The sequence below is a fragment of the Sorex araneus genome, chromosome X, assembly GCF_027595985.1.
Source record: "Sorex araneus isolate mSorAra2 chromosome X, mSorAra2.pri, whole genome shotgun sequence".
Lineage (NCBI taxonomy): Eukaryota > Metazoa > Chordata > Mammalia > Eulipotyphla > Soricidae > Sorex > Sorex araneus.
In genome coordinates this window covers 360,692,086-360,715,026 of record NC_073313.1, presented here as the reverse complement: position 1 = coordinate 360,715,026, position 22,941 = coordinate 360,692,086, and the positions used below count along the sequence as shown (strand labels likewise).

General features: G+C 50.5%; 1 protein-coding gene across 2 annotated transcripts in view; it reads left to right on the top strand.

Annotated features, from left to right (window-relative positions):
• Positions 1-1,002: 1,002 nt before the first annotated feature.
• Positions 1,003-22,941, top strand: part of OTOF (otoferlin) — an 83,759-nt gene continuing 61,820 nt past the window's right edge. For both annotated transcript variants that reach the window (XM_055123215.1, XM_055123216.1), the window contains exons 1-2: positions 1,003-1,151; positions 15,399-15,457. In XM_055123215.1, coding sequence (XP_054979190.1) covers positions 1,073-1,151; positions 15,399-15,457 — 138 coding nt within the window. In that variant the 5' untranslated portion in view covers positions 1,003-1,072. The remainder of the gene's footprint in view (positions 1,152-15,398; positions 15,458-22,941) is intronic.

Sequence of the window (22,941 nt, the reverse complement as noted above, 5' to 3'; positions counted from 1 at the left end):
AAATGAAAGTTGAGGATCAAGGGCCAGGCTTAAGGAAAGAAGGAGAAGGAAATAGAACATAAACAGAGGGGGGAATGGGACCATGGAGCAAAGAAGCATCTAGAAGGAGGGGAGGGGCTCTGTGGCACCCTGCAGGTCACTCTGGGTGTGGACTGGGAAGGGCGTGGCTTCTTGCTAGCAGAAAGTTTCTCTAAACCCTGAGACCCTGTTTTAGATTGGTCACCCCGATCTTTCTGCTACCTGATGGGGGTGTGTGCATGGAAGGTTCTAGGGTCTCTTGGAAGGGAGGGGAGCAGAGAGATGAGGGGTGAAGGCAGAGAGAGAGAGGACCCTAACCCCATCCCACCGTGGGTGTGGGGCGCAGAGCACATCTGGAAGAGACAGCGGTGGGGTGGAGGCAGGGGTTGTATGAGCCCCAATTACAGGAGCAAGGATACAGGACCCAGGGGACGGGGACAGTCAGGTCCTTTCTCTCAGGTTCCCAGGGCACAGCTCAGCTGCAGGGTCCTGGGCTGGGCTTCTGCGCCCCCTGGCACCTCACTGGCACCAGCAGCCCCAGTGCCCAACTGGATTCTGGGGGAGAGGCTCCGAGCAGCAGCCCTGCGTGGGCACGAAGGTGCTCAAGTTCCCTGGGCCCCCCTCCCCCCCACGTGCATGCCAGCTCCCCCTTCCCTTCCCTTCCCTTCCCTTCCCTTCCCTGCAGAGACCGGGAGAGGTGGGCCAGGGGCCTGGCATTGGGGAGACCCGAGAAGTCGCTGAAGTGGTGTGGGCGCTGCTGAATAATGAATCCTGGGTGGCTGCACCCCCTGCAGGGCTGCACACGCACACGCGCGGGCTGGCAGTGGGAGGGGCGGGGGCTGCGGGGCTGCCAGTCTCCTCGGGAGTAGCTGGCAGGAGCAGCTCAGCTCTGCTCCGTGGCTGTGGTCTCTGCGGGGGGCAAGTGGAGGAGGAGGAGGAGGAGGAGGAGGAGGAGGAGGAGGACTCGGCAGCTGCGGAGGAAGAGGAGGCGGTGGAGGTGTGCGGGTGCTCCCAGCTCGCTCCTTCCTCCTCGCTCCCTCCCGCCTCGCCCGGCATGGCTCTGCTCGTGCACCTCAAGAGGGTCTCAGAGCTGCGCGGCAGGGGCGACCGGATCGCCAAAGTGACTTTCCGAGGTAGGGATGCCCCTGTCCTGTGCTGGTGCTAGGGGTGGGGGGGGAGGCCCCAGCCTGGGCCATGGGACGGGGCGGGGCAGGGCAGGAAGGTTTTATGCGAAAAGTTTCAGCCAGGGGGGACGAGGCTTTCCCCGAGCCAGGCTCCAGCCCTTGGCCCCACTGGTCTTGGGGGCCCCTGGAGAATCCGCCCTGGCTGCGTCCATGTCCGGCTCCTTTGCGACTGTGCCGGTGCCCCCTGGGGATGCCGAGGTCTGTCTGCGCAGGGGGAGGAGAGGGGGGGTCTGGAAAGGCGGGAGTAAGGACCCCCAGCCCGGGCTCAGGGAAGCCCCACGGTGGGAGCCTTCCAGGGTCCTGTCTTCCCTCCCACAGGCTGGGGGTGGGACCTTCAGCCTGAAAGACGCCAGGAGGCTTCTAGAAACGGGCAGCCAGAGGCTGACTGGGACGGGGTGGGGACCCACAGGCTCCCACAGCCCTAGTCGTGAACAGGGATCCTCGGACCTTCTCGGCTCCCCTCCGCATCCATGCACCCAGCGGTCCTTTCCCCGGATCCCTGTGCAAGGCTGGGGCAAGGAGCACATCTCTCCTCCTAAGTGGCCCTCGTCCCATGGGGCAGGAGGGCTAGTGGGAAGGCAGGAAGGCCTGGTGTATGGTGTGACACGAACAGGGACGAGGGCAGCATGCAAGCTACAGTGTGCTAGCTCCTGGAGTTAGATGTAGGGTGGTCAGGGAAGGCTTCCTGAAGGAGGTGACACTTCAGCTGCAGCACCAGGGACCAGCAGGAGGTGTGTGCATGGAAGGTTAGAGGAAGGTGAGGTCAGAGGAGGCTGATGGGGGACAGATGTCGAGTTTGGAAGAGTGGCTGGGAATACGGGGGCTCTAGGCTGGGGGGGGCCAGGGAGGTGCCAGAGCTGAGTGTGCGGTTGGGGGTTGAAGTCCAACAGAGCCAGGCGGTGAGGTCGGCCTTCACCCCATGGACAGTGGGGAAGGTGGGCCAGGCTGGCCACTGCTCTTCAGTCACCTCAGCTTTTGCCTGTCCCCAGCTCTGTCCCCTGGCCCACAGCCTCCCCTCGGCCCATCTCCCAAAGAGGCAGAGTGGGGATGAGCCGGAGGAGCCCCCTCAGATTGCAGCGAGCCTTGGGCCGCTGGACTCACACCTCCCCTGTGCCAGGGGGGAGACGGGGCCCCTCAGTGCTCCCCCAGGTCAGGTCAGCACTGGGCATGCTGGTCTAGACCGTGATCCCAGAGGTGCTGGCCCAAGAAGCGAGTGCATCCTTCATCCAAGGTTGCCGTGGCAAAGTTCATCATTGGTCTTTCAGCTATGCGGGGCTCCAGGCCCTGGAAAATCCCCCTTTTGTAGCCAGAGAAACTGAGGTCTGAGACACACACCTGCACGGTGAGGCTGGGGGCTGAGGCAGAGGCCCCAGCTCACACAACCTCGCGCCTGCCCTGGAGCCGCGTCCTGCCCGCCCCTGTCTCTCCTCTGCTTACCAGAGGGTGGTCCGCGGTGCCCACCTTGTTCTCTGAGCAGTGGGGCTGGTCCTGGGCCCCCCACTCTGACCATTCAGAGATACCCCCAGTGTGTCCTTCTGGGGGCCCGGAGACCCCTTCCAGCTGGGAGCCAGCGGTAGGAGGCCAGACGCAGTGCCCTGGGGAAGGGGTGGCCTGCAGGATCAAGAGGGTCTCCAGAATGATGCAAGCTACATCTCTGTGGCACCAGAGAGGCCGCAGCCGGCCGCAGCCACAGTCAACAACCCCAGAGACATCCTCCCCAAAGGCCAACACTAAGAGGAATTGGGAGGAATTGGATCTATCCTAGAATGTTCCACAGCATCTTCTGCACCGCCCCCCGCCCCCAACAACCACTGACCTCCCAGCAAACACTCTGTAATGAGAAACGAGACACAGGAGAAGAGTCGGGCGGAGAAGCAGGCCCAGAGCTTCCTGGGCCCCGGAGCGAAGGCCAGCGTGGGTCAGGAGTCCGAGGTCAGCGGTGCCTCCTGCCCCGCTAGGCCAGACCACCTCGGGGACAGGCACCCTGACTCAGGCCAGACACCTCAGGGATATACACACACCCTGACTCCGGCCAGACACCTCAGGGATATACACCCTAACTCCGGCCAGACACCTCACGGCTCCTCGGAAAGAGGTGTGGCTCTGGTGGGGAAAGTACTAGATCGGGGCTGGGAAGCCCTGGGCCTGTCCTGGTTCTGCCACTTCTCCTGCCCCTCTGAGTTTCTGTCCTTGGGGTGAGAGTAGAGAGAACAGGAGGGGGGCGCTGAGGACGGGGTCTGGGGGAGAGCCGGCGGGGGTTCCTGCATCCTCTCTCCTCTCCCCTGTGGGGTCCTCCCTGCGGGCGTCATCCTGTCCTGCAGGGAGGACCCTTCACAGGGCTAAGGAGGGGACACAGCCGAATGAACAGATGCAGAGCCAGAAGGAGGAGGAGAGAAAGAGAGAGTTTATTCTACTGCAGTTAAATACTTATACCTCTTGGTGGGAGGGGGTGGTATGCATGCTTGGACCCCCATAGGAACAGTAGTAAAATGTTGATCAGGCATGGCCGTTGGCTAGTGAGACAAGTGGTGAAATGATAAGATCACAGGAATCCCAAGCAGCCGATAAGAGCCAAGCTCTGTAAGATGGCTCCCTACATCTCCCCCAAGCCCTGTGGTCAGCCAGGAGTGAGCAGGGGTGAGCAGAGCTGCAGAGTTCTGAGGGAAGCGGGAAGAGCCAGCCGGCCTGGCCTCTGCTCACTAGCAACGCGGAGACTCCTGGGTTAGGTCATTCCTGGACTTCTGTGGCCCGGTGGCTGCTGACCAGCGCTCTGGTCCCTAACCCCCTTCCTGCACCCCACTCTTACACGGCTCAGCGCCCCTAGCTGCCTGTCCGGCTCTCCTCTCTGTTCCCACAGCCCCTGGCGTGGCCTGCTGCACGCGTGTGAGGGCCTGACCCCAGCAGCACAGAGTCACGGTGCTCTGGGTCAGGCATGCATCAGGCATGCGGCATGCATGGAGATCCAGGCTCGCTGGAACGCAGAGGCCACACCAGGACCACTGGGGGCCTTCTGGGAAGGCGCCATCCCGGCCACTAGGGTCAGAGCTGTTGTAACCAGCCCCGACCCCACCCCCAGTCCCTCGACACCCGCGTCCTTCGCTCGCACACATTTCTGCTCAGGGCCTCAGCGGCTCCTCGCCAGGCCTGGACAGGAAGTGGCTCCAGAAATCAGGAATCAAGCTGCCCAAGCTCGCTCCAAACAGCCCACAGCCTGGCGGATATTCCGGGGCGGCACAGGGAGGCTGGTCGCCTCCTCCAGCACATTTGGGGGAGTCCAGCTGGTGTCCACAGGCCAGCAGCAAAAGGGGCTACAGGCACCCCACCCTTCCTCCCATCACCCCATTGGCCCACAGCCCACAGGAAGGGGTGGGGCTTCTGGGAGCAGTGCTCTCACAGTCTGATGGAGGAGGTATGAGTGTGTGTGTGTGTGTGTGTGTGTGTGTGTGTGTGTATGCACGCGCGCGCGTGCGTGCGTGCATGGGGGAGCCCTCAGGGCAGGTGGACTGGGAGGAAGCAGAAGTGGCCACTGTGGTAGCGGGAGGGCAGCTGGGTCCCAGACATGAGGGAGGTTTTGTTACCGCAGACAGGAAGAGCAGGGAAGGGGCTATTCCCTCAGCCTCGAGGTCACATTGATTCTCTCCCATAAGATGGGGCACTGCTGCTCTCTCTCTCTTTCTTTCTTTCTTTCTTTCTTTCTTTCTTTCTTTCTTTCTTTCTTTCTTTCTTTCTTTCTTTCTTTCTTTCTTTCTTTCTTTTCTTTTCTTTTCTTTTTTTTTTTTTTGCTTTTTGGGTCACACCTGGCAATGCACAGGGGTTACTCCTGGCTCTGCACTCAGGAATTACTCCTGGCAGTGCTCCGGGGACTATATGGGATGCTGGGAATCGAACCCAGGTGGGCCGCATGCAAGCTACCCGCTGTGCTATCGCTCCAGCCCCCAGACTTGCTTTCAATGTGGCAGGTCTGGGATCCATCCCCAGCACTGCGTGGTCCACCGCGCGCCAAGCCAGGAGTAACTCCTTCACACTACTGGCAAGACCCCAAAAGCAACAGCAAAGGGGAGCTGTCTCTCCTGACAGTGAATAGCATTTTGGTTTTTGTTATTCGTTTTCACCAGCTGTGCTCAGAGTTTCCCCCTGGCTCTGTGCCCAGGGACCACTCCTGGGGGGGCTGAGGGGACCCTACGGGGTACTGGGGACTGGGGTTGAACCCAGGGCAGCTGCATGCAAGGCAGGAGTCTCAGTCCCGGACTACCAGGACTTGTAGCTGAAATATTCTCTGCCACCCCCGAGCAGGAGGCAGAGTACCCATGGCTCATGCCCAGCTCTGAAGTCCTGGGGGAAAGCTAGGACCCCCATACACAGTTTCCTGGACCCCACCCCAGGAATTAAAGGTGGCAGGCAGGACTGTGCAACCCCCAGAGTGCATGACAGGGGCTGAGCTCTGTGCACGCCACCCAGGGCGGGACCCACCTGCTTTCTCTACACAGGGGACCCTCAGCACCCCAACCCCATCAGCTCTGATGGCCCCCTTCTCCTCTCTCCAGAGACACAGGGGAGATCCCCCAGCCCCTGCTGAGATGAGCCCGGAGCGTTTGTGCGATATGGAAATGACCATCCAACCATGACTATCTCTCCAGGGGAGACGCAGTCGGGACAAGGGAGAACAGTCCCGACTGCACACTGTCCCCTTCCCCGAGCTGCTGGCGGGGTTCCGTGCAAGGTTCACAGGCGCAATGCTGCACAGGCCTGGTGGCTCTGGGGACAAATAAGCTACCCCAGTGATGTGGGCTCTCCAGGGCTGCACTATGGATGCTTGAAGGACTGTGTGGTGTCAGGAATCAAACCAGGGCCAAACCAGGAATCAAACCAAATGCATGCTAGGCACTTGCCCTAACTCTGCACTATCTCCACACACACACACACACACACACACACACACACACACAATTAATGTACTAAAGGGAAAGAAAAAAATTTATACTCATCTTTGAAAAAAAAAAACCATTGTACTAGCTGAAAGAAGCACAGAGAGGGGGGGAAAAAGATGAGCTATCACAGAGTTCCATTTAAATGAAACGCCTATAATAGACAAATCCATGGAGGCAAAAAAAAATAGATTAGTAGTTGCCAGTGGGTGGGAAGAGAGAATGGGGAGTGACTGCTAATGAGTATGGGGTTTCTTTAGGGGATAATACAAATATTCTGGAATAAAAAGTGATGACAGTTACACAACTTTGTGAATATGAATTGTGCAATTTAAATGGGTGAATTTTATGGTCTGTGTATTATGTTTCAGTACATAAAAATAAATACATTCAATCCCCAGTACCTAAAAAGAAATGAAACCCAAGGAAAGCAAAATTAAAGAGAATAAAAGAAATAGAGGACAGACAAAAAACTAAACCTAAAGTTGTTCTTTTAATTAATAAATTAGATGAAATGCAGTTAGAAAGACACAGGTTTAAAAAAAAGGCAAGAAAACACAAATTGCCAGTATCAGGAATAAAGAGGAGATATATAATGATATTTTTAAAAAAATTAGGGAGTAGGGAAATAGCTCAAAGGACTATAATGCCAGAGTGATAATACAGTGGGTAGGGAACTTGCCTTGCAGGCAACTAACCCAGGTTCCATCCCTGGCACCCCATCCTCATATTGTAGTGATTCTTGAGCACAGAGCCAGGAGTAAGCCTTGAGTACCACCAGGTATGACCCCAAAACAAGCAAAAAAAAAAAAAACCTCATTGGAGGTTCTGAGCAGCAGAATAACAACAGTTGAGGAAAAGATTAAGCAGCTCTAAGGTCAGATAATGGAAACTTCTAGAAAACAATGGAGATGGAAAAAACATCTGAAAAGAAATGAACAGCACACCAGAGAATTCTGGAAAGAGCACATGAGGAGCAAATTAAGATTCCTTAGTGTCCAGGAGGCATTGAGGAGCAGGAAGGCAAAATGGATGAGAACCATAGTTAGAGAGATTGTAGTTAAGAAGTTCCCGGAGACGAGGTATACAAGGAACCAAATACAAGAGGCCTGATGGGTCCCAGCAAAAATAAACTCAATGTAGAAAAGCCCAAGACACACTGTTCTCAGAATGACAAAACCCAACGACAGAGACAGAACGTTGAAAGCAGCAAGATTGAAAAGACTCAATGACATGAATATGTCAGCAAAGATTCTCTGTCCAGCTAGATAATCCCTCTGACTTGAAGGAACAAGACAGAGCTTCGTGGACAGGCAACAACTCTGGGGATTCATAGCTTTTAAACCATATTCGCAAGAAGCAGCAAGGAGATTCTTGAAAAGAAAGACAGGACAAACTTCCCAGCATGTGTTCTGCGCCTGGCACTCGCTCCTGGCACTAACGGCTGTCTTCTACTACATTGAGAAAGGTCTGTTTACTCCTAACTTGCATTTTATACATATTCAATAATGAATTAACATCTCATTTTCTGTTGTTTTTTGGCTTTTGGGACACACCCAGCAGTGCTCAGGCTACCTCCTGGTTCTGTGCTCCGGGATCACTCCTGGTGGGATCGGGGGACCAAATGGGGTGCTGGGGACCGAACCCAAGTCAGCTGCATGCAAGGCAAGCATCTTACCTACTGTACTATCCCTCTGACCCCTTAATGTCTCAACTATATTGAATGTCCTATGTCTGATTGGGTTTTTATTACATCCATAGTGTTTTTTTTAAACACCGTGATTTACAAAGTTGTTCACAATACAATTGTTTCAGGCATTCAACTTCTCAACACCTGTCCCACTACCAACGTGCCCTTCCCTCCACCAGCATCCTCAGTTTCCCACCCATCCCCAGGCGTGCTCCCCTGGCAGGGACAGTTGTTCCCCTCCTATTGCTTATTATAACACATATCTCGTCGTGATGTTGCTGAAGTCATGGCCTGAGGGTTGACTGAGCTGTCAGATGTGACCTGGGTTCTTTCCTGTGCGTCTGCTCAGCTCTGTGAAGTTTGTAGGTGTTGCATGGCTGCGTGTGTGGCTGCACGTCCCAGGGGCTTCGGAGCTGGGCTGAGCAGCTGCAGGGGTCTCTCTGGTGTCTCTGAGATCAGTCCTGAAGCTGGCCGACTCTCTGGCAGCGGCGGGAGCCAGATGTGGGTGGGTGGAGCTCTGAGGCCGCCATGTTTTAATCACATGTCCAGAGAGATTTTTATTACAATCCTTTATTTAATAATCCCGAAATTTAATATATTAAATATTAAATTTAATATTTACTATATTATTTAACATAGTATTTTCTAATATAAAGCCAGTATACCTTTTCTTAGGCTAAAACAGTACTTTACAAATCTATTCAGATTTTTCCCTTTAAATTTTTGAAGTTCTCTCCACTCTAAATAAATTTTACATTTGTAGGATTTACATATTTCTTATAAACTCTAACATACATTAGCACAGAATTATTCATAATGTTCATTTTTTTTAATTGAGTCACTGTAAGATACACAGTTACAAGGTTGTTCACGATTGGGTTTCAGTCATGCAGTGTTCCAACACCCATTCCTTCGACAGTGTACATTTCCTTCCTGCTACCCCTCCCAGCCTGTCTCTGACAGATACTTCTCTCTCTCTCCCTCCCTCTCTCTCTCTCTCTTTCTTTCTCTCTCTCTTTCTCTCTCTCCCTTCCCTCCTTTTTGGTATTCATAATATTCTTTAAATTTAAATACTTCTTTAAAAAAGATCTAATTTTGAAAAAATATTTATAATTTTGTGGAGTTTCAGATTAGCTCTATTCATCTCTGTGTGTGTGTCACCACCTCCACAGGAAAAGAGGGGAGAGAAAGAGAGTGGGATCACTCCTGTGTGGGGGACATAAAGAAACGTAGCAAGAGAACAACAAATGGCCCAAGTCCTCAGAACTGAAGATTTTGTCTCTCTAACTGAGCTTACTTGGGAGTGGGGGCAGGTGGGGTCCTTGGGGACACAGTGGAGGGAAGTGACTCTCTCATAATGGGTCTGGTATTGGATAATGTATGCGTAAAAATGTTATTAACTGTCTCATAAATCGTGGCACTCAACAAAAGAAATGGTTTTTTAAAAAATTAAAAACTTCTACTCATCCAAAAAAAGAGTCACATTTAAGATTGTAAGAAGCAGGTTGCTTGCCTTTCATACAGCCAACCACAATTCTATCCTTGGCATATATAGTCCCCCTGAGCACTGCCAGGAGTGATCCCTGAGCACAGAGCCAGGAGTTAGACCTGAGCACCTCCAGATGTAGAAGTGCTGGCCCCCTGGCCCCCTCAAAAATATGAAGAAGCATCAGGTGAAAATATTCACAATGCATTTTAACAAGTGGATTAGTAGTCAGTCTATATAAAGAACCCCTATAAAGTCACCACAACAATAAGTCAGATTTTTAAAATAAAGACTTGAGTAGACATTTTATACGTGGAATAGACTAACCACACAAAATCGTGATGATGTCATTAGTCACAAGGGAAATAGAAATTAGACCCCGGCTAAGAAACCATTTCTGTGTACTAACATGTGACCGACCATTTGCCCACAGCTGACACTGTGAGCACGTGGTTCCTGAGGCTCCTTTCTGTTGCCATGAGATTGTAAATGGTGCCACACTTTGTAAAGCAGGTGCCCTCTTCCACAGCGAAACCTAAATGTGCTCTATGGTCCGGAGACATTGTGTTGCTCACCTAAGAAATGAAAGTGTATGTCCACGTGAAGCACTCTTACCTGTTACTCTGAAAGTGCGTCTTTGGAAGCAACCTCAAGGGCATCACCAAGAGGGTGCCCCAACTGTGGTGGTATATATACGCACACAAGGGAATATTCCTCTGGGACGAAAATGAATGAATCACTGAAACACACGATAATATGGATTCATCACAAATTCCACTGACTGAAGAAGCCAGACACACACAAAAATTGTTCTTTTTTTGCTATGATGTATGCACAGATCAAAACAGGCAGGACTAAATTCTGGTAAGAAATCTGAGCCAGGGCTGGAGCAACAGCACAGCGGGCAGGGCGTTTGCCTTGCACGTGGCCAACCCAGGTTCGATTCCCGGCATCCCATATGGTCTCTTGAGCACTTCGAGGAGAAATTCCTGAGTGCAGAGCCAGGAATAACCCCTGTGCCTCACCAGGTATGACCCAAAAAGCAAAAATAGAAAAAAAAAAAAGAAAGAAACCTGAACTGTGATCTCTTGAGTGATCACCTTGAGTGGGGGCAGGCAGAGGTTGATAGGGAAGGGAGGGGGAGCAGGGGCCATTTGGAGGCAGTGGGCCTGTTTGCCAGCTTATGTGTGTGGTGAAGATGCCGACATATGCTTTGTTGGAGCTCACTGGCACGCTGGCTGGAGGGAGATCTGTGAATGTAAATCTTACCAAATTGAGAGTCAATCGCAAACGCCTAAAATCCCTAAAGCTGGAAGTGTTATATAAGATGAAGAGGAGCTTGCTCTTAATTACACGCTGCCGAAAATAAGCTACAAAGACGTGAGTCAGAGGAGACCGTTGTTCAATTTAAATTATAAATGTCAGAAGGAAAACCAGGACTCAACTGGCTTCACAGTCATTTCCCATCGGGGGTGAAGTGTGGAGCAGGGTCCACGCTTGCTCGTGTCTTTGTTTGTTTGGGGGCCACACCTGGGGCTGCCCACAGCCTACTCCTGGCTTTGTCCTAGGGATGGGTCCTGGACCCAAATCATGTCACCCTTGTGCAAGGCAAGCTCCCTGCCCACTGTACTCTTGCTCTGGTCCCTGCTTCTTATCTTATCATTGATGAGAAAACCAAGGGACATCGAGTCCCCTTCCTCTCTCTGTACATGCCAGTACATGGACGGCTGGGGTCAGAGCTGGGGTGGCCTTGCCCCTGAGCCTCACCCCAATCCCCTGGCCTTGCATTTTGAGGTCTTGGTGCTTCATTACAACAGTCTCTTTTGGACCCTCTCAATGGTCTGGGATGTCGCTGGCCCAGGGTTCAGAGGATGACCTGAAGGCCCAGAGATCCCTACGACCCCCCAAACTGCAGCCCAGGCCAGGCCGCAAGCCTGCATGTGCTGGTCCTTTTTCTGTTCCGGGGGCCAGCAAGAGCCGCTCACGGGAGCCTTTGGCTTTCCGGAAGCAACAGGCTGATCTGAGCTAGTGGGGAGGAAACGGGAGGCCCGGGCCCTGCAGAGTGCCCGTGAGCAGACTGGGGGGCTGCGGGCCCTGCAGAGGGAAGGGGTGCAGGGGAGACAGGGGTGCTACATCTCAGCTCACACGGGAAAAGAAAGAAGCAGAAGGTATGTAGGGGCGCGGCCGGAGGGCTGGATCCTGAGGCCTCCCCTGCAGCCTGTCCTCTGGGAAGCTGGTTCCAGACCCCCAAGGCCCCCAATTCTGTGCCCTACCAGGATCCCAGGAGCCCCTAGGGTGGGCGGCTCCCTGGGGGAGCCCCTTTCCCTCTTGGCCTCCACCCTCAGGACTCCATTCCCAGCCCCTTCCCCACTCTGCACTTCACACCTCTGCCCTGCCCCCCAGTGTTCTCGCCTGGATGTCCCTTCACCCCAGTCTCCACACCCGAGGGCCCGGCGGCTCGTCCAGAATCAGTGCTCAGCCTCGCCCCGTCTTCCTTCCGTTCTGCTCTAGGAGTTCTCACTTTCCAGGGACAGATTTACCTTCTACTGAGGTCTCTGACCAAGGCCCCTCGGGGACTGTAAAACAGTGCTCCAGGCCATGTGCATATCTAAGGGGTCTCTGCAGCACCCCAGCCCAGCCCCTGCCCAGGGCAGGTGCTGACAGAGATGAGGAGACCTTCCCACAGGTGGGCATGAACAAGCCCCCCACCCCCATGCTGCCTCTCCCCAACATCTGGCCCCTGTCGGGCCACTGTAGCAAAACTGGCTCTTGGTGCAGAGCTGACCTGGTGCCCCTTAAATCGGGTCGCATTAAGCTTAGCGTTTCCAGATGCATCTGAGACACTGCTCCTTCCCCTGGCGGTAGCTGCACTTTGAAAATGGCATGTGAGGGGCTGGAGTGAGAGATAGCACAGCGGGTAGGGTGCTCGCCCTGAATGCAGCTGACCCAGGTTCAATCTCCAGCATCCCACGTGGTCCCCAGAGCACCACCAGGAGTAGTTCTTGAATGCAAAGCCAGAAGTGACCCCTGAGCATCACCGGGGGTTACCCAAAAAGAAGGAAAAAGAGAATAAGGAAAAAAGAAAGAAAGAAAAAAATGAAAATGGCTAATGACTTAAAAGTGCCTTTGAATAAGCCTCAGGATTCTTTTTTTTTAATTGAATCACCATGAGGTACAGTTACAAGCTTTCATGTTTGGGTTTCAATCATACAATGATCAAACACCCATCCCTCCACCAGTGCACATTCCCCACCACCAGTGTCCCCAGTACCCCCCACTTTCCCACCCTCCCCCTGCCTCCATGGCAGACAATTTCCCCCATACTAGCCTCAGGATTCTTGAGCTCCCCCTTACCCCACCCCCAGTGTGGGTACATGTGAGGTCACAGGCTCTCCACTGCCCTCACCGTATTGACCAGATTCCCCAATGGAAGGCGGATAACCGATCCATCCCCAGCTCTCATCCCCCTGTCCGCAAACGCTTCCTCCCCTCTGCGGGAACACGCCATTTTCACTCTCAGTCCTAATGCTCTGTCTTCCTGGTGGCAAGGAAGGGGACTGGCTATTAGGGGTTAGAAACAGTTTCGTCTGGAAACCTCTTTGAAATGTCAACAAGAGGAGGAGGACTGGAGTGGACGTTCTGTGGAAATGAACCTGAGCCGTTCAGGTTCATTTCCACAGAAAATGAGGTCGCAGCTAGTCTCCCCCTCGGAGACCTCAGGAGGGAGGCGGGGGTCCCCGGGTTCTGTCCTGCTGAAGAGGAGAGGGAGGCCCTGGGAAGGCACCTTGTGGCCGTTTATCTAACCTGTCTAAAAGGCGGCTTTTCAGAAAGGCCACGGAGCATTCTGGTTTCTTAATAAGATGCCCTTTGCACTGTTTCTGTGCAATTTATTTGACTTGTTTCTGTGAACCGTATTTTTCCTCCCAGTATCTAGAGTTTAAATCCTCTTATTTGACAATATTCACCACATTCAAATCCCCAGGGTCTAAGGCAATGAGGTTTTACTGCATTAAGAACAGAGCCCTGATGTTTAAATTGTGCAGTGGTTAATTTCACTGCATTTCACTTCCTGTCTAACGAGACTACAGGAAACAGACAGGTGTGGGCTCCTTCAGCCTGGGGCCTCCTGGCCTGTCCCCCTACCCCCTACCCCCCCACCGCAGGGGAGTCTATATCCCAGGCTCATTTGTATCTTCAATCATGAAAAGACCTTTGATTACCCAGCACAACTCGTCCTGGGAGAAGCCTCGATACACGCATGAGCTCACCTGATTCTTGTGGGCATTGCTCATCGCCCATGGGAGAAATTATAAGGAACTCAGGTTCTATTGCTCATGCTGGTTCTCCTCCCCTGGCTGCTAGGGTTGAGAGTTTTTTCTTTTTCCGTTTTTCGTTTGTTTGGTCCCCAGTTAGTGCTAAAGAACCTTCCTTTCCCAGCTGCCTACTTCATACCTAGTTTCTGTGTACGTAGCTTCTGCTTTATAGCTTCTCCCCCCATTAAGCTTGGATGCAACTTCTTCCCACATGCCCACATGCTCCAAACACAAGCATAGACACACAGGTTATATATACATGCATGCATATACACACAGGTGACATATGCAAGCATGCATATGGTCATATAGGAACACACACACACACACACACACACACACACACACACACACACACACACACACACCCCTTTTTCATACTGGAGAGAAAAGGGACTTTCTGTCAGCATCCTGGCCCTGCAGGTACTAGTCATACAGTCTTCCAGAATTTCTGTGCGAGAGTGGCAGAGCGGTACTTTGTGTCCCCTCGAGTCCTGCCTCGTGCAAGGCAAACGCCCTACCCGCTGTGCTATCACTCCAGCCCCTAGAGCACTAACCTTAATCTTTCACTGTCACTGTCATCCCGTTGCTCATCGATTTGCTTGAGCAGGCACCAGTAACGTCTCCATCTTGAGACTTGTTGTTACTGTTTTTGGCATATCGAATACGCCACGGGGAGCTTGCCAGGCTCTGCCGTGTAGGCAGGATACTCTCGGTAGCTTGCCGGGCTCTCCAAGAAGGACAGAGGAATTGAACTCGGGTCTGCCACGTGCCAGGCAAATGCCCTACCGCTGTGCTATCAAGAAACTTAAACTTAATCTTTGGGGCATATAAATCAAGGTATTGAATTATAAGTTGGGGCATATGCTACAGATACTGAATTATATCAGGACTGCACATAGCTGGGTTCTTAATCATAACTTGGGGTGCATACTGCCGGGTGCTGAATCATACTGCAGGGTACTGAGACCAAGTTGTGCCTCGAGGTGCTGGTTGCAGGATATAAAGTTGTCTTGGGGTGTGTACCATACGGTCCTGGCGCCCTTGTTCACTGCCCCTCCTAGGTGTAGCTTCCTGAGCGTGGGGGCTGTGCCCTTCATTCTTCTCTTTACCCCAAGTCCCCAGGGTGGGGCCCCACATCGCTGACTCCAGGGATTGCTTCTCAGTGACGGGACCTGGGCTGAGGCTCCCACACAGCCCACTCAGCACCCCGCCCCCTCCTCTCTTGCTTGGTTCCGACTGGGTGGCTGGGAGAACTGGTGTCGGCCGCTGGGTGGGGCCTAGGTGGGGCTGGCTAGTGAGGGGCTGTGTATCCTTCTCACGGCGGTACCCACCAGTGAAGGGGCCCAGGTGTGCTGGGAGCGACCACATCTGGCTTCCCCTCTGTGCAGGCTGACAAGAAAACCGAGGGGCAAGTGGAGGGAAGCAACCAGGTATGACCCCAGGACATGGTCCAGGCATGGTCGCAGAGGGACAGACACCATCCTGGGGACCAGGGAAGGTCAGCAAAGCAGAGGAGACTGCCCACGAAGCCGAGAGAGCCTGAGGAGAAGTGCAAGGGGTGTCCCCCACTGTCTCCCTCACTGGCTTGTCCATCAGTCATGAAGTGGGTCACCTGGCCTTTGACCACTGCCCTGTGGGGCTGGGGGGACTTGCCGTTCTCTGGGCTCAAGGTCTGAGGCCCCAGGCTGAGGTGACGGCGGTGCTAGGCATCCCGGTGGGGAGTGGCTGCCCGGGCCTGACCCAGGAGGCTGACCCTGACCCTGACTCTCTCTCGCCCAGGCCAGTCCTTCTACTCCCGGGTCCTGGAGAACTGCGAGGATGTGGCGGACTTCGACGAGGTAGGATGCCCTGAGCCAGCGGGAGCCAGAACATCCTGCGTCTCCTTCCCCACCCCCCTCCCCCAGCCAACTCACACCCTCGGTGCCTCCTGAGGGGAGAGGGTGGGATGGAGGAGGCCCCCTGTACCCCCACCCCCACCACTTTAAGGGACCTCAAACTGGATGAGCCAGTTCCCCACCACGTTCCATCTCCCCACTCTGGCAGCCTGCCCCCACGCCCCACACGCGGACACACAATGTGCTCCCACATGCCTCCTTCAGAACAGCAAGAGCACTGCTCTAGGAGCTCCAGGGAAGGGTCTGGTGTCCGCTGGCGCATTTCACCAGTCCTGCGTGGTCCCCTGCCCCCAGCGGAGAGAGTGGACTCCTGTGTCCCTCCTATACCTGGGATTACCCAGGCTGGGTTTCTGATTTTCGCAGACCAGCAGGGAGCTGTCATTGTTCATGTCGGGACACGTGTGACACTTCCCCTTGGAATTCGCGCTTCCCCATCCAGCTGTCCTATCCCCACTGATTCGCAAGCGCCCCTGGCCTGTGGTCAGTGCCAACCCTCTGCCGGCCTCGGCTGTGAAAGCAGCTTCTCCCAGCTTCCATTCACCGACGGACGGTGTCCCACGTGATTCGAGCTGTTTGGTCCCAGTGTGCTTCCCTCCCCATGGCTGTAGTGCATGTGCCTTCGTTATCCGATGCTGGACCTCCGATGCCTTTTATGCTGCATGTGGTGTTACACTCGAGTCCCATTTTCTACTCCTTCCGGGAAGGAGACGGTTCTAACATGGACTCGCTCATCAGTCCCTCATTGGCCTTCTACATACTGTCCAATTCCTCCTGAGCCTTCTTTTACACACCATTAGTCTGCCCTTAGACCTTCCCATACTATGCACTGTATGGTGTGTGTGTGTGTGTGTGTGTGTGTGTGTGTGTGTGTGTGTGTGTGTGTGTGCGCGCGCGCGCGCGAGTTAACAAGTAGTGAGGCCCATTCCCTCTCTTTCCTCTTTCACAATTGATTTATTTTGGGCTTTATTCTTCCAGCTAGATTTTAAAGTTTATTAAGTTCCTCCAATAATGCAACAAGATGAGGGCACATGTCTAGAATGTACTTGGTCTGCATTCAATTCCCAGCACCATGTGGTCCCCCAAGTGCAGACCTGAAAGTCCCCAAACACATTATTTTTACTTTATTTAAACACCATAGCTTACAAAATTATTCATAATACAGTTGTTATGGGGTTTTGATGTTCCAACACTAATCCCACTATTGTCCGTATTTTTCCTACGACCCCTAAGCCTGCCCCAGTAATGGCACACAATAATTTGTTTTATATTTCTTGTTATAAGAAAATGGCTAAAAGAATTATCAAAGATAATTCAATTGAAAAATTTGTGAAAGTTGTCATATCTAACTATGGGGTTCTTAAGTCTTTGTCTGAAGATTCACCAAGCTGTTCGTCAGTAGTTGAGTTTTCTGTGCTATTGGTTTTGTTTGTTGAGGTTAGTTGCCTTCCTTGTTACTTTCCCATCTAACTTGGTGGGTTCCTTCCGGGATGTCAGTACTGTCGTGCAGCTGCGTATGTGGTCACACGGTTCAGAAGCTTCAGGCTCTGTAGAACTGTGATGAGCAGCGTGAGGCTTCTTAGTGAAGCCTGGGCAGGGGCCTTTGGCGTGGCAACAGCAGTGGGATGTGGATGCAGCTTCCAGGGCTTCTCTCCCAAGGGCGCCGAGAGTTCGCAAGCGAGAGACCAGAGTGCTCATGAATTTTAGCTGTTTCGCTTGCATCATCTCCTTGGAGATTTAGTTCATGAACCCGAAGAGCAGGGCTGGTGGGTTAGTCAACATGGTGGCAGCTATGGGAGGTGGGTGTGGCTGCCCGGGCTTCCAGAAGTACCCAGGGACGAGAGAAGGCTGTCCATCCTCACTCCAGGGAGCCCCCAGAGTTCTCAGCCCAGCACTGGAATGCCCCGAGTTTTCTCGGTTTGCGTGTCTGCAGAGATTGCTTTACTGAGGCCGTGCCCCAAGCGCTTCTGTCACTTCTGATCCGTCTCTTCCTTCCTAACCCCTCCCCCGCCACCCCTCTAATTGGCTTCCTCAATCCTGGAGTCAAAGTTGAAGAGTCTGTTATCATTAACGACCCTTTCCCTTGCCTTGTTTCTTTTTTGTTTTTCTTTTTGGGTCACACCTGGCAATGCACAGGGGTTATTCCTGGCTCTGCACTCAGGAATTACTCCTGGCGGTGCTCAGGGGACCATATGGGATGCTGGGAATCAAACCCAGGTCCGCCGCATGCAAAGCAAATGCCCGACCCGCTGTGCTATTGCTCCAGCCCCCGCCTTGTTTCTTTATATACAGCATGGAGTGAGGTCAACGTGTATTATTATCCTCCCAACCAAGTTGTAGCAAATAGCAGTATTTCATCTTTTCTTATAAGTAGGTAGTATTCCATTGTGTACACATGCCCTAACTTCTCTATCCACTCACCTGTCGTTGGGCTATTTCCGTATTTTGGCTGTTGTGAATAACAATGCAATGAGCATAAACATGCAGCTATTTTTTTAGGTTAAGATATTCATTTAAAAATAGTGAAGTGGGGCCAGAGTGATAGTACAGTGGGTAGGGTACTTGCTTTGCCTTGCACACAGTCTACCTGGGTTCAATTCCCACCACATATGGTCCCCAAAGTTTGCCAGAAGTGATTTCTGAGTGCAGAGCCCTGAGCATGGCTGGGTGTGGCCCAAAACCAAATAGTAGTAGTAGTAGTAGTAGTAGTAGTAGTAGTAGTAGTAGTAGTAGTAGTAGTAATATTAAAGAAGCTATTCAAACTGCCTACCCGCCTTTACTAATATTTGTGTATTTTCTACATGAAACTCTTAGGTAGTATTATTGATTTATTATCAAAATGCTTTGTTGTTTGGATGTTTATCTTTTAATATTTAGCTGATAAATCCTGAAATATATTAATGTTTTCTTTTTTTTAATGTTTTCTTATCCACTTATAAGTCCATCTTTTCTCTGTCAGATTGACTAAACTCAGTGGTTTTACTAGCCTATGCATCTGTACATTTACTACATATCTATACATATATGCATTGATGCATTTACTATTTTGTCTATGAAAAATCATATACACTTTTGGCATGATATTTACAGAAATAAGTGTTTTATATCTTATTTCCAATCCTAACTTGCTATGTCCTGACTGTTAGAGCATTGCCCATGATTTCTAGTTTGATATTAAGTAATAGAAGTGACAATAAGGGTCAGACAGTACAGAGGTTAAAGCAATTGACCTGTATGCGTCTGACCCCGATTCAATCCCTGGCACTCCATACAGTTCCCTGAGCACTGCCAGGAGTGATCCTCAGGAGTAATCCCACAGAACAGCTAGGTGTGGATCCCATGTCCCCCAAATAAATTAATTTAAAAATGTAAGTGATGGTAGACATCATTCCCCAGTTACTGGCGTTTAAGGAAGAGAGTGCATTTACTGGGGGCAGGGGCTCACTTGGCAGTGCTCAGGGCTTACTCCTGGCTTTTCATTCAGGGATCACTCCTGGCAGGGCTCACATGGGGACTATAAGGGGTGCCGGGGATCAAAGTCAGGCCAGTCATATACCAGGAAAGGGCCTTAACCCTCCCCTATCTCTCCAGTCACGAATGAGCACATTTAAAGTTTTGTCAAATCAAACCCAAACTGATTATTGTCATGGGGTCTTGTATTATGACTTTGACTTATTCACTAAGTTTTTAATTATAAAAAGGTTGTTGAAGTTTAGCAAAAGCTTTTTTCTGCTGCAGTTTAGACCATCATCATTTTTTCTCTCCCAGTATTCCTAATGTAATCATTTTCTATTCTGTTAGATGCAATTGGCCAATACTTTTGTTTAGGAGTTTTGCAGCTATGTCCATGAACTCGTAGGGCCTAGAATTAAGATTCCGCTTGCTTCAAACAGGAACTTGCTCTTACTTGATGTGTGCGAAGGATGAAATGTAAAACTCTTGGGTAAGAGAAATAGTACAGAGGGTAGGGCCTTTGCCTTTCATGTGGCCGACTTAGGGTAGATCCCCGGCATCTCCTGTTATCCCCTGAGCACTGCCAGGAATAATTCCTGAGTACAGAGCCAGGAGTGACACCTGAGCACAGCCAGGTCTGGCCCCCAAACAAACAAACAAACAAACAAAACAAATGTACAGCTCTTGAAGTTTGGCCAGGTCGGGAAGAGGACTCTAACTGCCTTTTCAATTTTTATGTTTTCTTGCACCCACTTGGGGTTTTTGTTTTTCTAAGCACTTTTTTTTTTTTTTTTTGCTCTTTGGGTCACACCCAGCAATGCTCGGGGGTTACTCCTGGCTTTGCACTCAGGAATTACTCCTGGCAGTGCTTGGGGGACCATATGGGATGCCGGGGATTGAACCCGGGTCGGCCGCGTGCAAGGCAAACGCCCTACCCGCTGTGCTATCGCTCCGGCCCCTCTAAGCACTTTTATATTTGATCTCTAGGTGCTAAATTAGCACCACTTTTGTAATGAAGCTTTTACATGGCTTTCAAATCTTCACTGGACCCAGACTCGTTCCCCCCTTCTGGTCCCTGTTTTATTTATCTATGTCTCTGTCTCTCAGTGACGCTATCGCACCATCAGTTTGTGTGTGTTTTTTTTAATATCTTAAATATCTTATGTAAACCTATTGATAAGGTTAACCAAAAATTACAGGTTTTTTTCTATCATAATAAGAGTTTTCATTGGAGGGCCAGAGTGATAGCACAACAGGTAAGCCATTTGCCTTGCACGTGGCAGACCCAGGTTCGATCCCCGCCATCCCATATGGTTCGCCAACACTGCCAGGAGTAATTCTTGAGTGCAGAGCCAGGACTAACCCCTGAGCATCGCTGGGTGTGACCCCAAAAGAAAAAAAGAGTTTTCATCAGGGGTGCTGGGGATTAAATCCAGGGTTTCCTGCATGTAAGGCATGTACTTTACCATTGAGACACATCCCAACCATTTTATGCCCTGTGATTCCCCCCTCCTGCCTCAGCCCATGTCCTTCTGGTCCCTGTTTTATTTATCTATGTCTCTGTCTCTCAGTGATGCTATTGCACCATCAGCTCATTGATCTTCCTAAAGAACCAGATTCATTAATCTCTGCTGTCGTTCTTCATTTCTTATTTCTCTTCTCTATGCTCGTTTCTCCTGGGCTCCTTTCCAACTTCTTGAGGCAAATGCTAAAATAGCTGTTTTAATTTTTTTTGTTGTTTCTTAATTAATGTATGTAAAGGTATCAACCTTGCCCTCGTGTAGCTTTTCCTCTTTTTAAATTGAGCCAGACCTGACACTCCCGATGTGGGGTGCAGTGTGTGGGGAGGCTCACGGTTTCAGGAATCAAACTCAAAACTATGAACACTTGGCATATTCCTTATCACTTATCACCCTGACCTCCTCTCTGTGCCGCTCTAACAGAATCCCACAGGGCTAGTGGTAGTGCCGTGGGTAGGGCGTTTGCTTTGCACACGGCTGAACCGATTTGATCTCCGACACACCATATGGTCCCTGGAATACTGCCAGGAGTAATTCCTGAGCGCACAGCCAGAAGTAACCCCTGAGCATTGCCCATATCCAAATAAATAAATAAATACAATCTTTAAAATAAAGATGAAGATGATGTATGTAGTGTTTTCACTATTCTTTTTAAAAATATTTATTTATTTATTTATTTTTAATGACTCACTGTGAGATACAGAGATACAAGGCTGTTCATGGTTGGGCTTCTGGGCCACAGTTCACTATTCCTCTTAAACATTTATTTTCCTTTCTAATTTTCTTTTAAATCCAGGTTAAATGTGTTCGTTTCCAAAGAGTTTCCAAACTTTTGAAAGTCTCTTTCTTTTAATGGATAAGTTGTATCCATTTATATTTACATGTACTACAACAGTTTTTACCTTAAAACTTCTTTCTCCTGCCATCTTATTTTTCCATTTTATTTAAATTTCTCACTACCCTCCCCCCTCTTTCTAGTTGTCTACTGGCTACATCAGCTTCTTTTGATTGGTTGACATTCTGTTTGTATGGGTTTTTTTTTTAATATCTTATGTAAGCCTATTGATAAGGTTAACCAAAATTTATAGGGTTTTTTTTTCTATCATAATAAGAGTTTTCATCAGAGGGCTGGAGTGATAGCACAATGGGTAGGGCATTTGCCTTGCACGTGGCAGACCCAGGTTCAATCCCCGCCATCCCATTTGGTCCCCCAGCACTGCCAGGAGTAATTCTTGAGTGCAGAGCCAGGGGTAACCCCTGAGCATCACTGGGTGTGACCCAAAAAGAAAAAAAAAGTTTTTATTGAGGGTGCTGGGGATTAAAGCCAGGGTTTCCTGCATATAAGGCATGTACTTTACCATTGAGACACATCCCAACCGTTTTATGCTCTGTGATTCCCCCATCCTGCCTCAGCCCATGTCCTCACGCTGATTCTGTCTACGTCTGAATTCCTACATTCAAATTTTAATTCTAGGCTCCTTTCAGTGTGCATCTGCCCCTTGCTCACCCCCACCTCTTTTTCAAATGTCCTAGCCCTTAGCCATATTTTATCACCTTTACAAGTCTCTTCAGAAACATCTCTCAGACTTTCTTTTTCTTTCTTTCTTTTTTTTTTTTTTTTTTGAGGCCCTCTCCAAGAGCGTTTTCCATTGGATTTTTGTAGAGGAAACCTAACCTAAAGCCTTGTAAACCTGAGGAGAGTTTATCTCATAAATTTGAAGGAGGCTTTCAGACAATAGATAAGAAATTCAAGGCTCAAAATTCTCTTCCTCCATAACCTCAAAATATCCCCTGTTAAGAGTTTAAAGCCGTTGATTTTTATATATTTGCGGGGGCTCTTTCCCTTCTCTCTGGAATAAAGGCTATAATCATTTTTATCTCTGATTGCCTTCAATTATATTACAATGCATCTAATTGTGGGTTTTTTTGTCTTTCCTATTTAACACTATTTTAAGAGTCCTTTCCAGTGGATGATTTTATGTCTTTGGTTAATTAGAAAAAATATCCTCTCCATCATTTTTCCCAAGCGTCCCTTTTACGCAGAATTTAAACTGTTCTTTCCTGTAACTCCGTACTTCTTGCCGCCCTTTCTCAGCTTTGACGTGTGTCTTTGTCTGCTAACCCTTTCCAACCTTCAGCTCAGGGAATTTTTCAAAGGGATTTTCCACCTTGACTCACTCTTTTCTTCAGCTTCTCAGGCCTTGATCCATATCTATTTTTTTTTATGACCCACCAGTTCTTGGAGCACCATGCCCCTGGGTCTAGACCCTGCGTGGATTCCTTTACTTTATTTATTTATTTATCTTAACTTGCAGGTGATGAATGCTTTAATTAATATTATAGTTGTAAACATTGTATGTCAATAACATTATAGCACTTTTGTCCCGTTGTTCATCAATTTGCTCGAGCGGACATCAGTAACTCTCATTGTGAGGCTTGTTGTTACTGTCTTTGGCA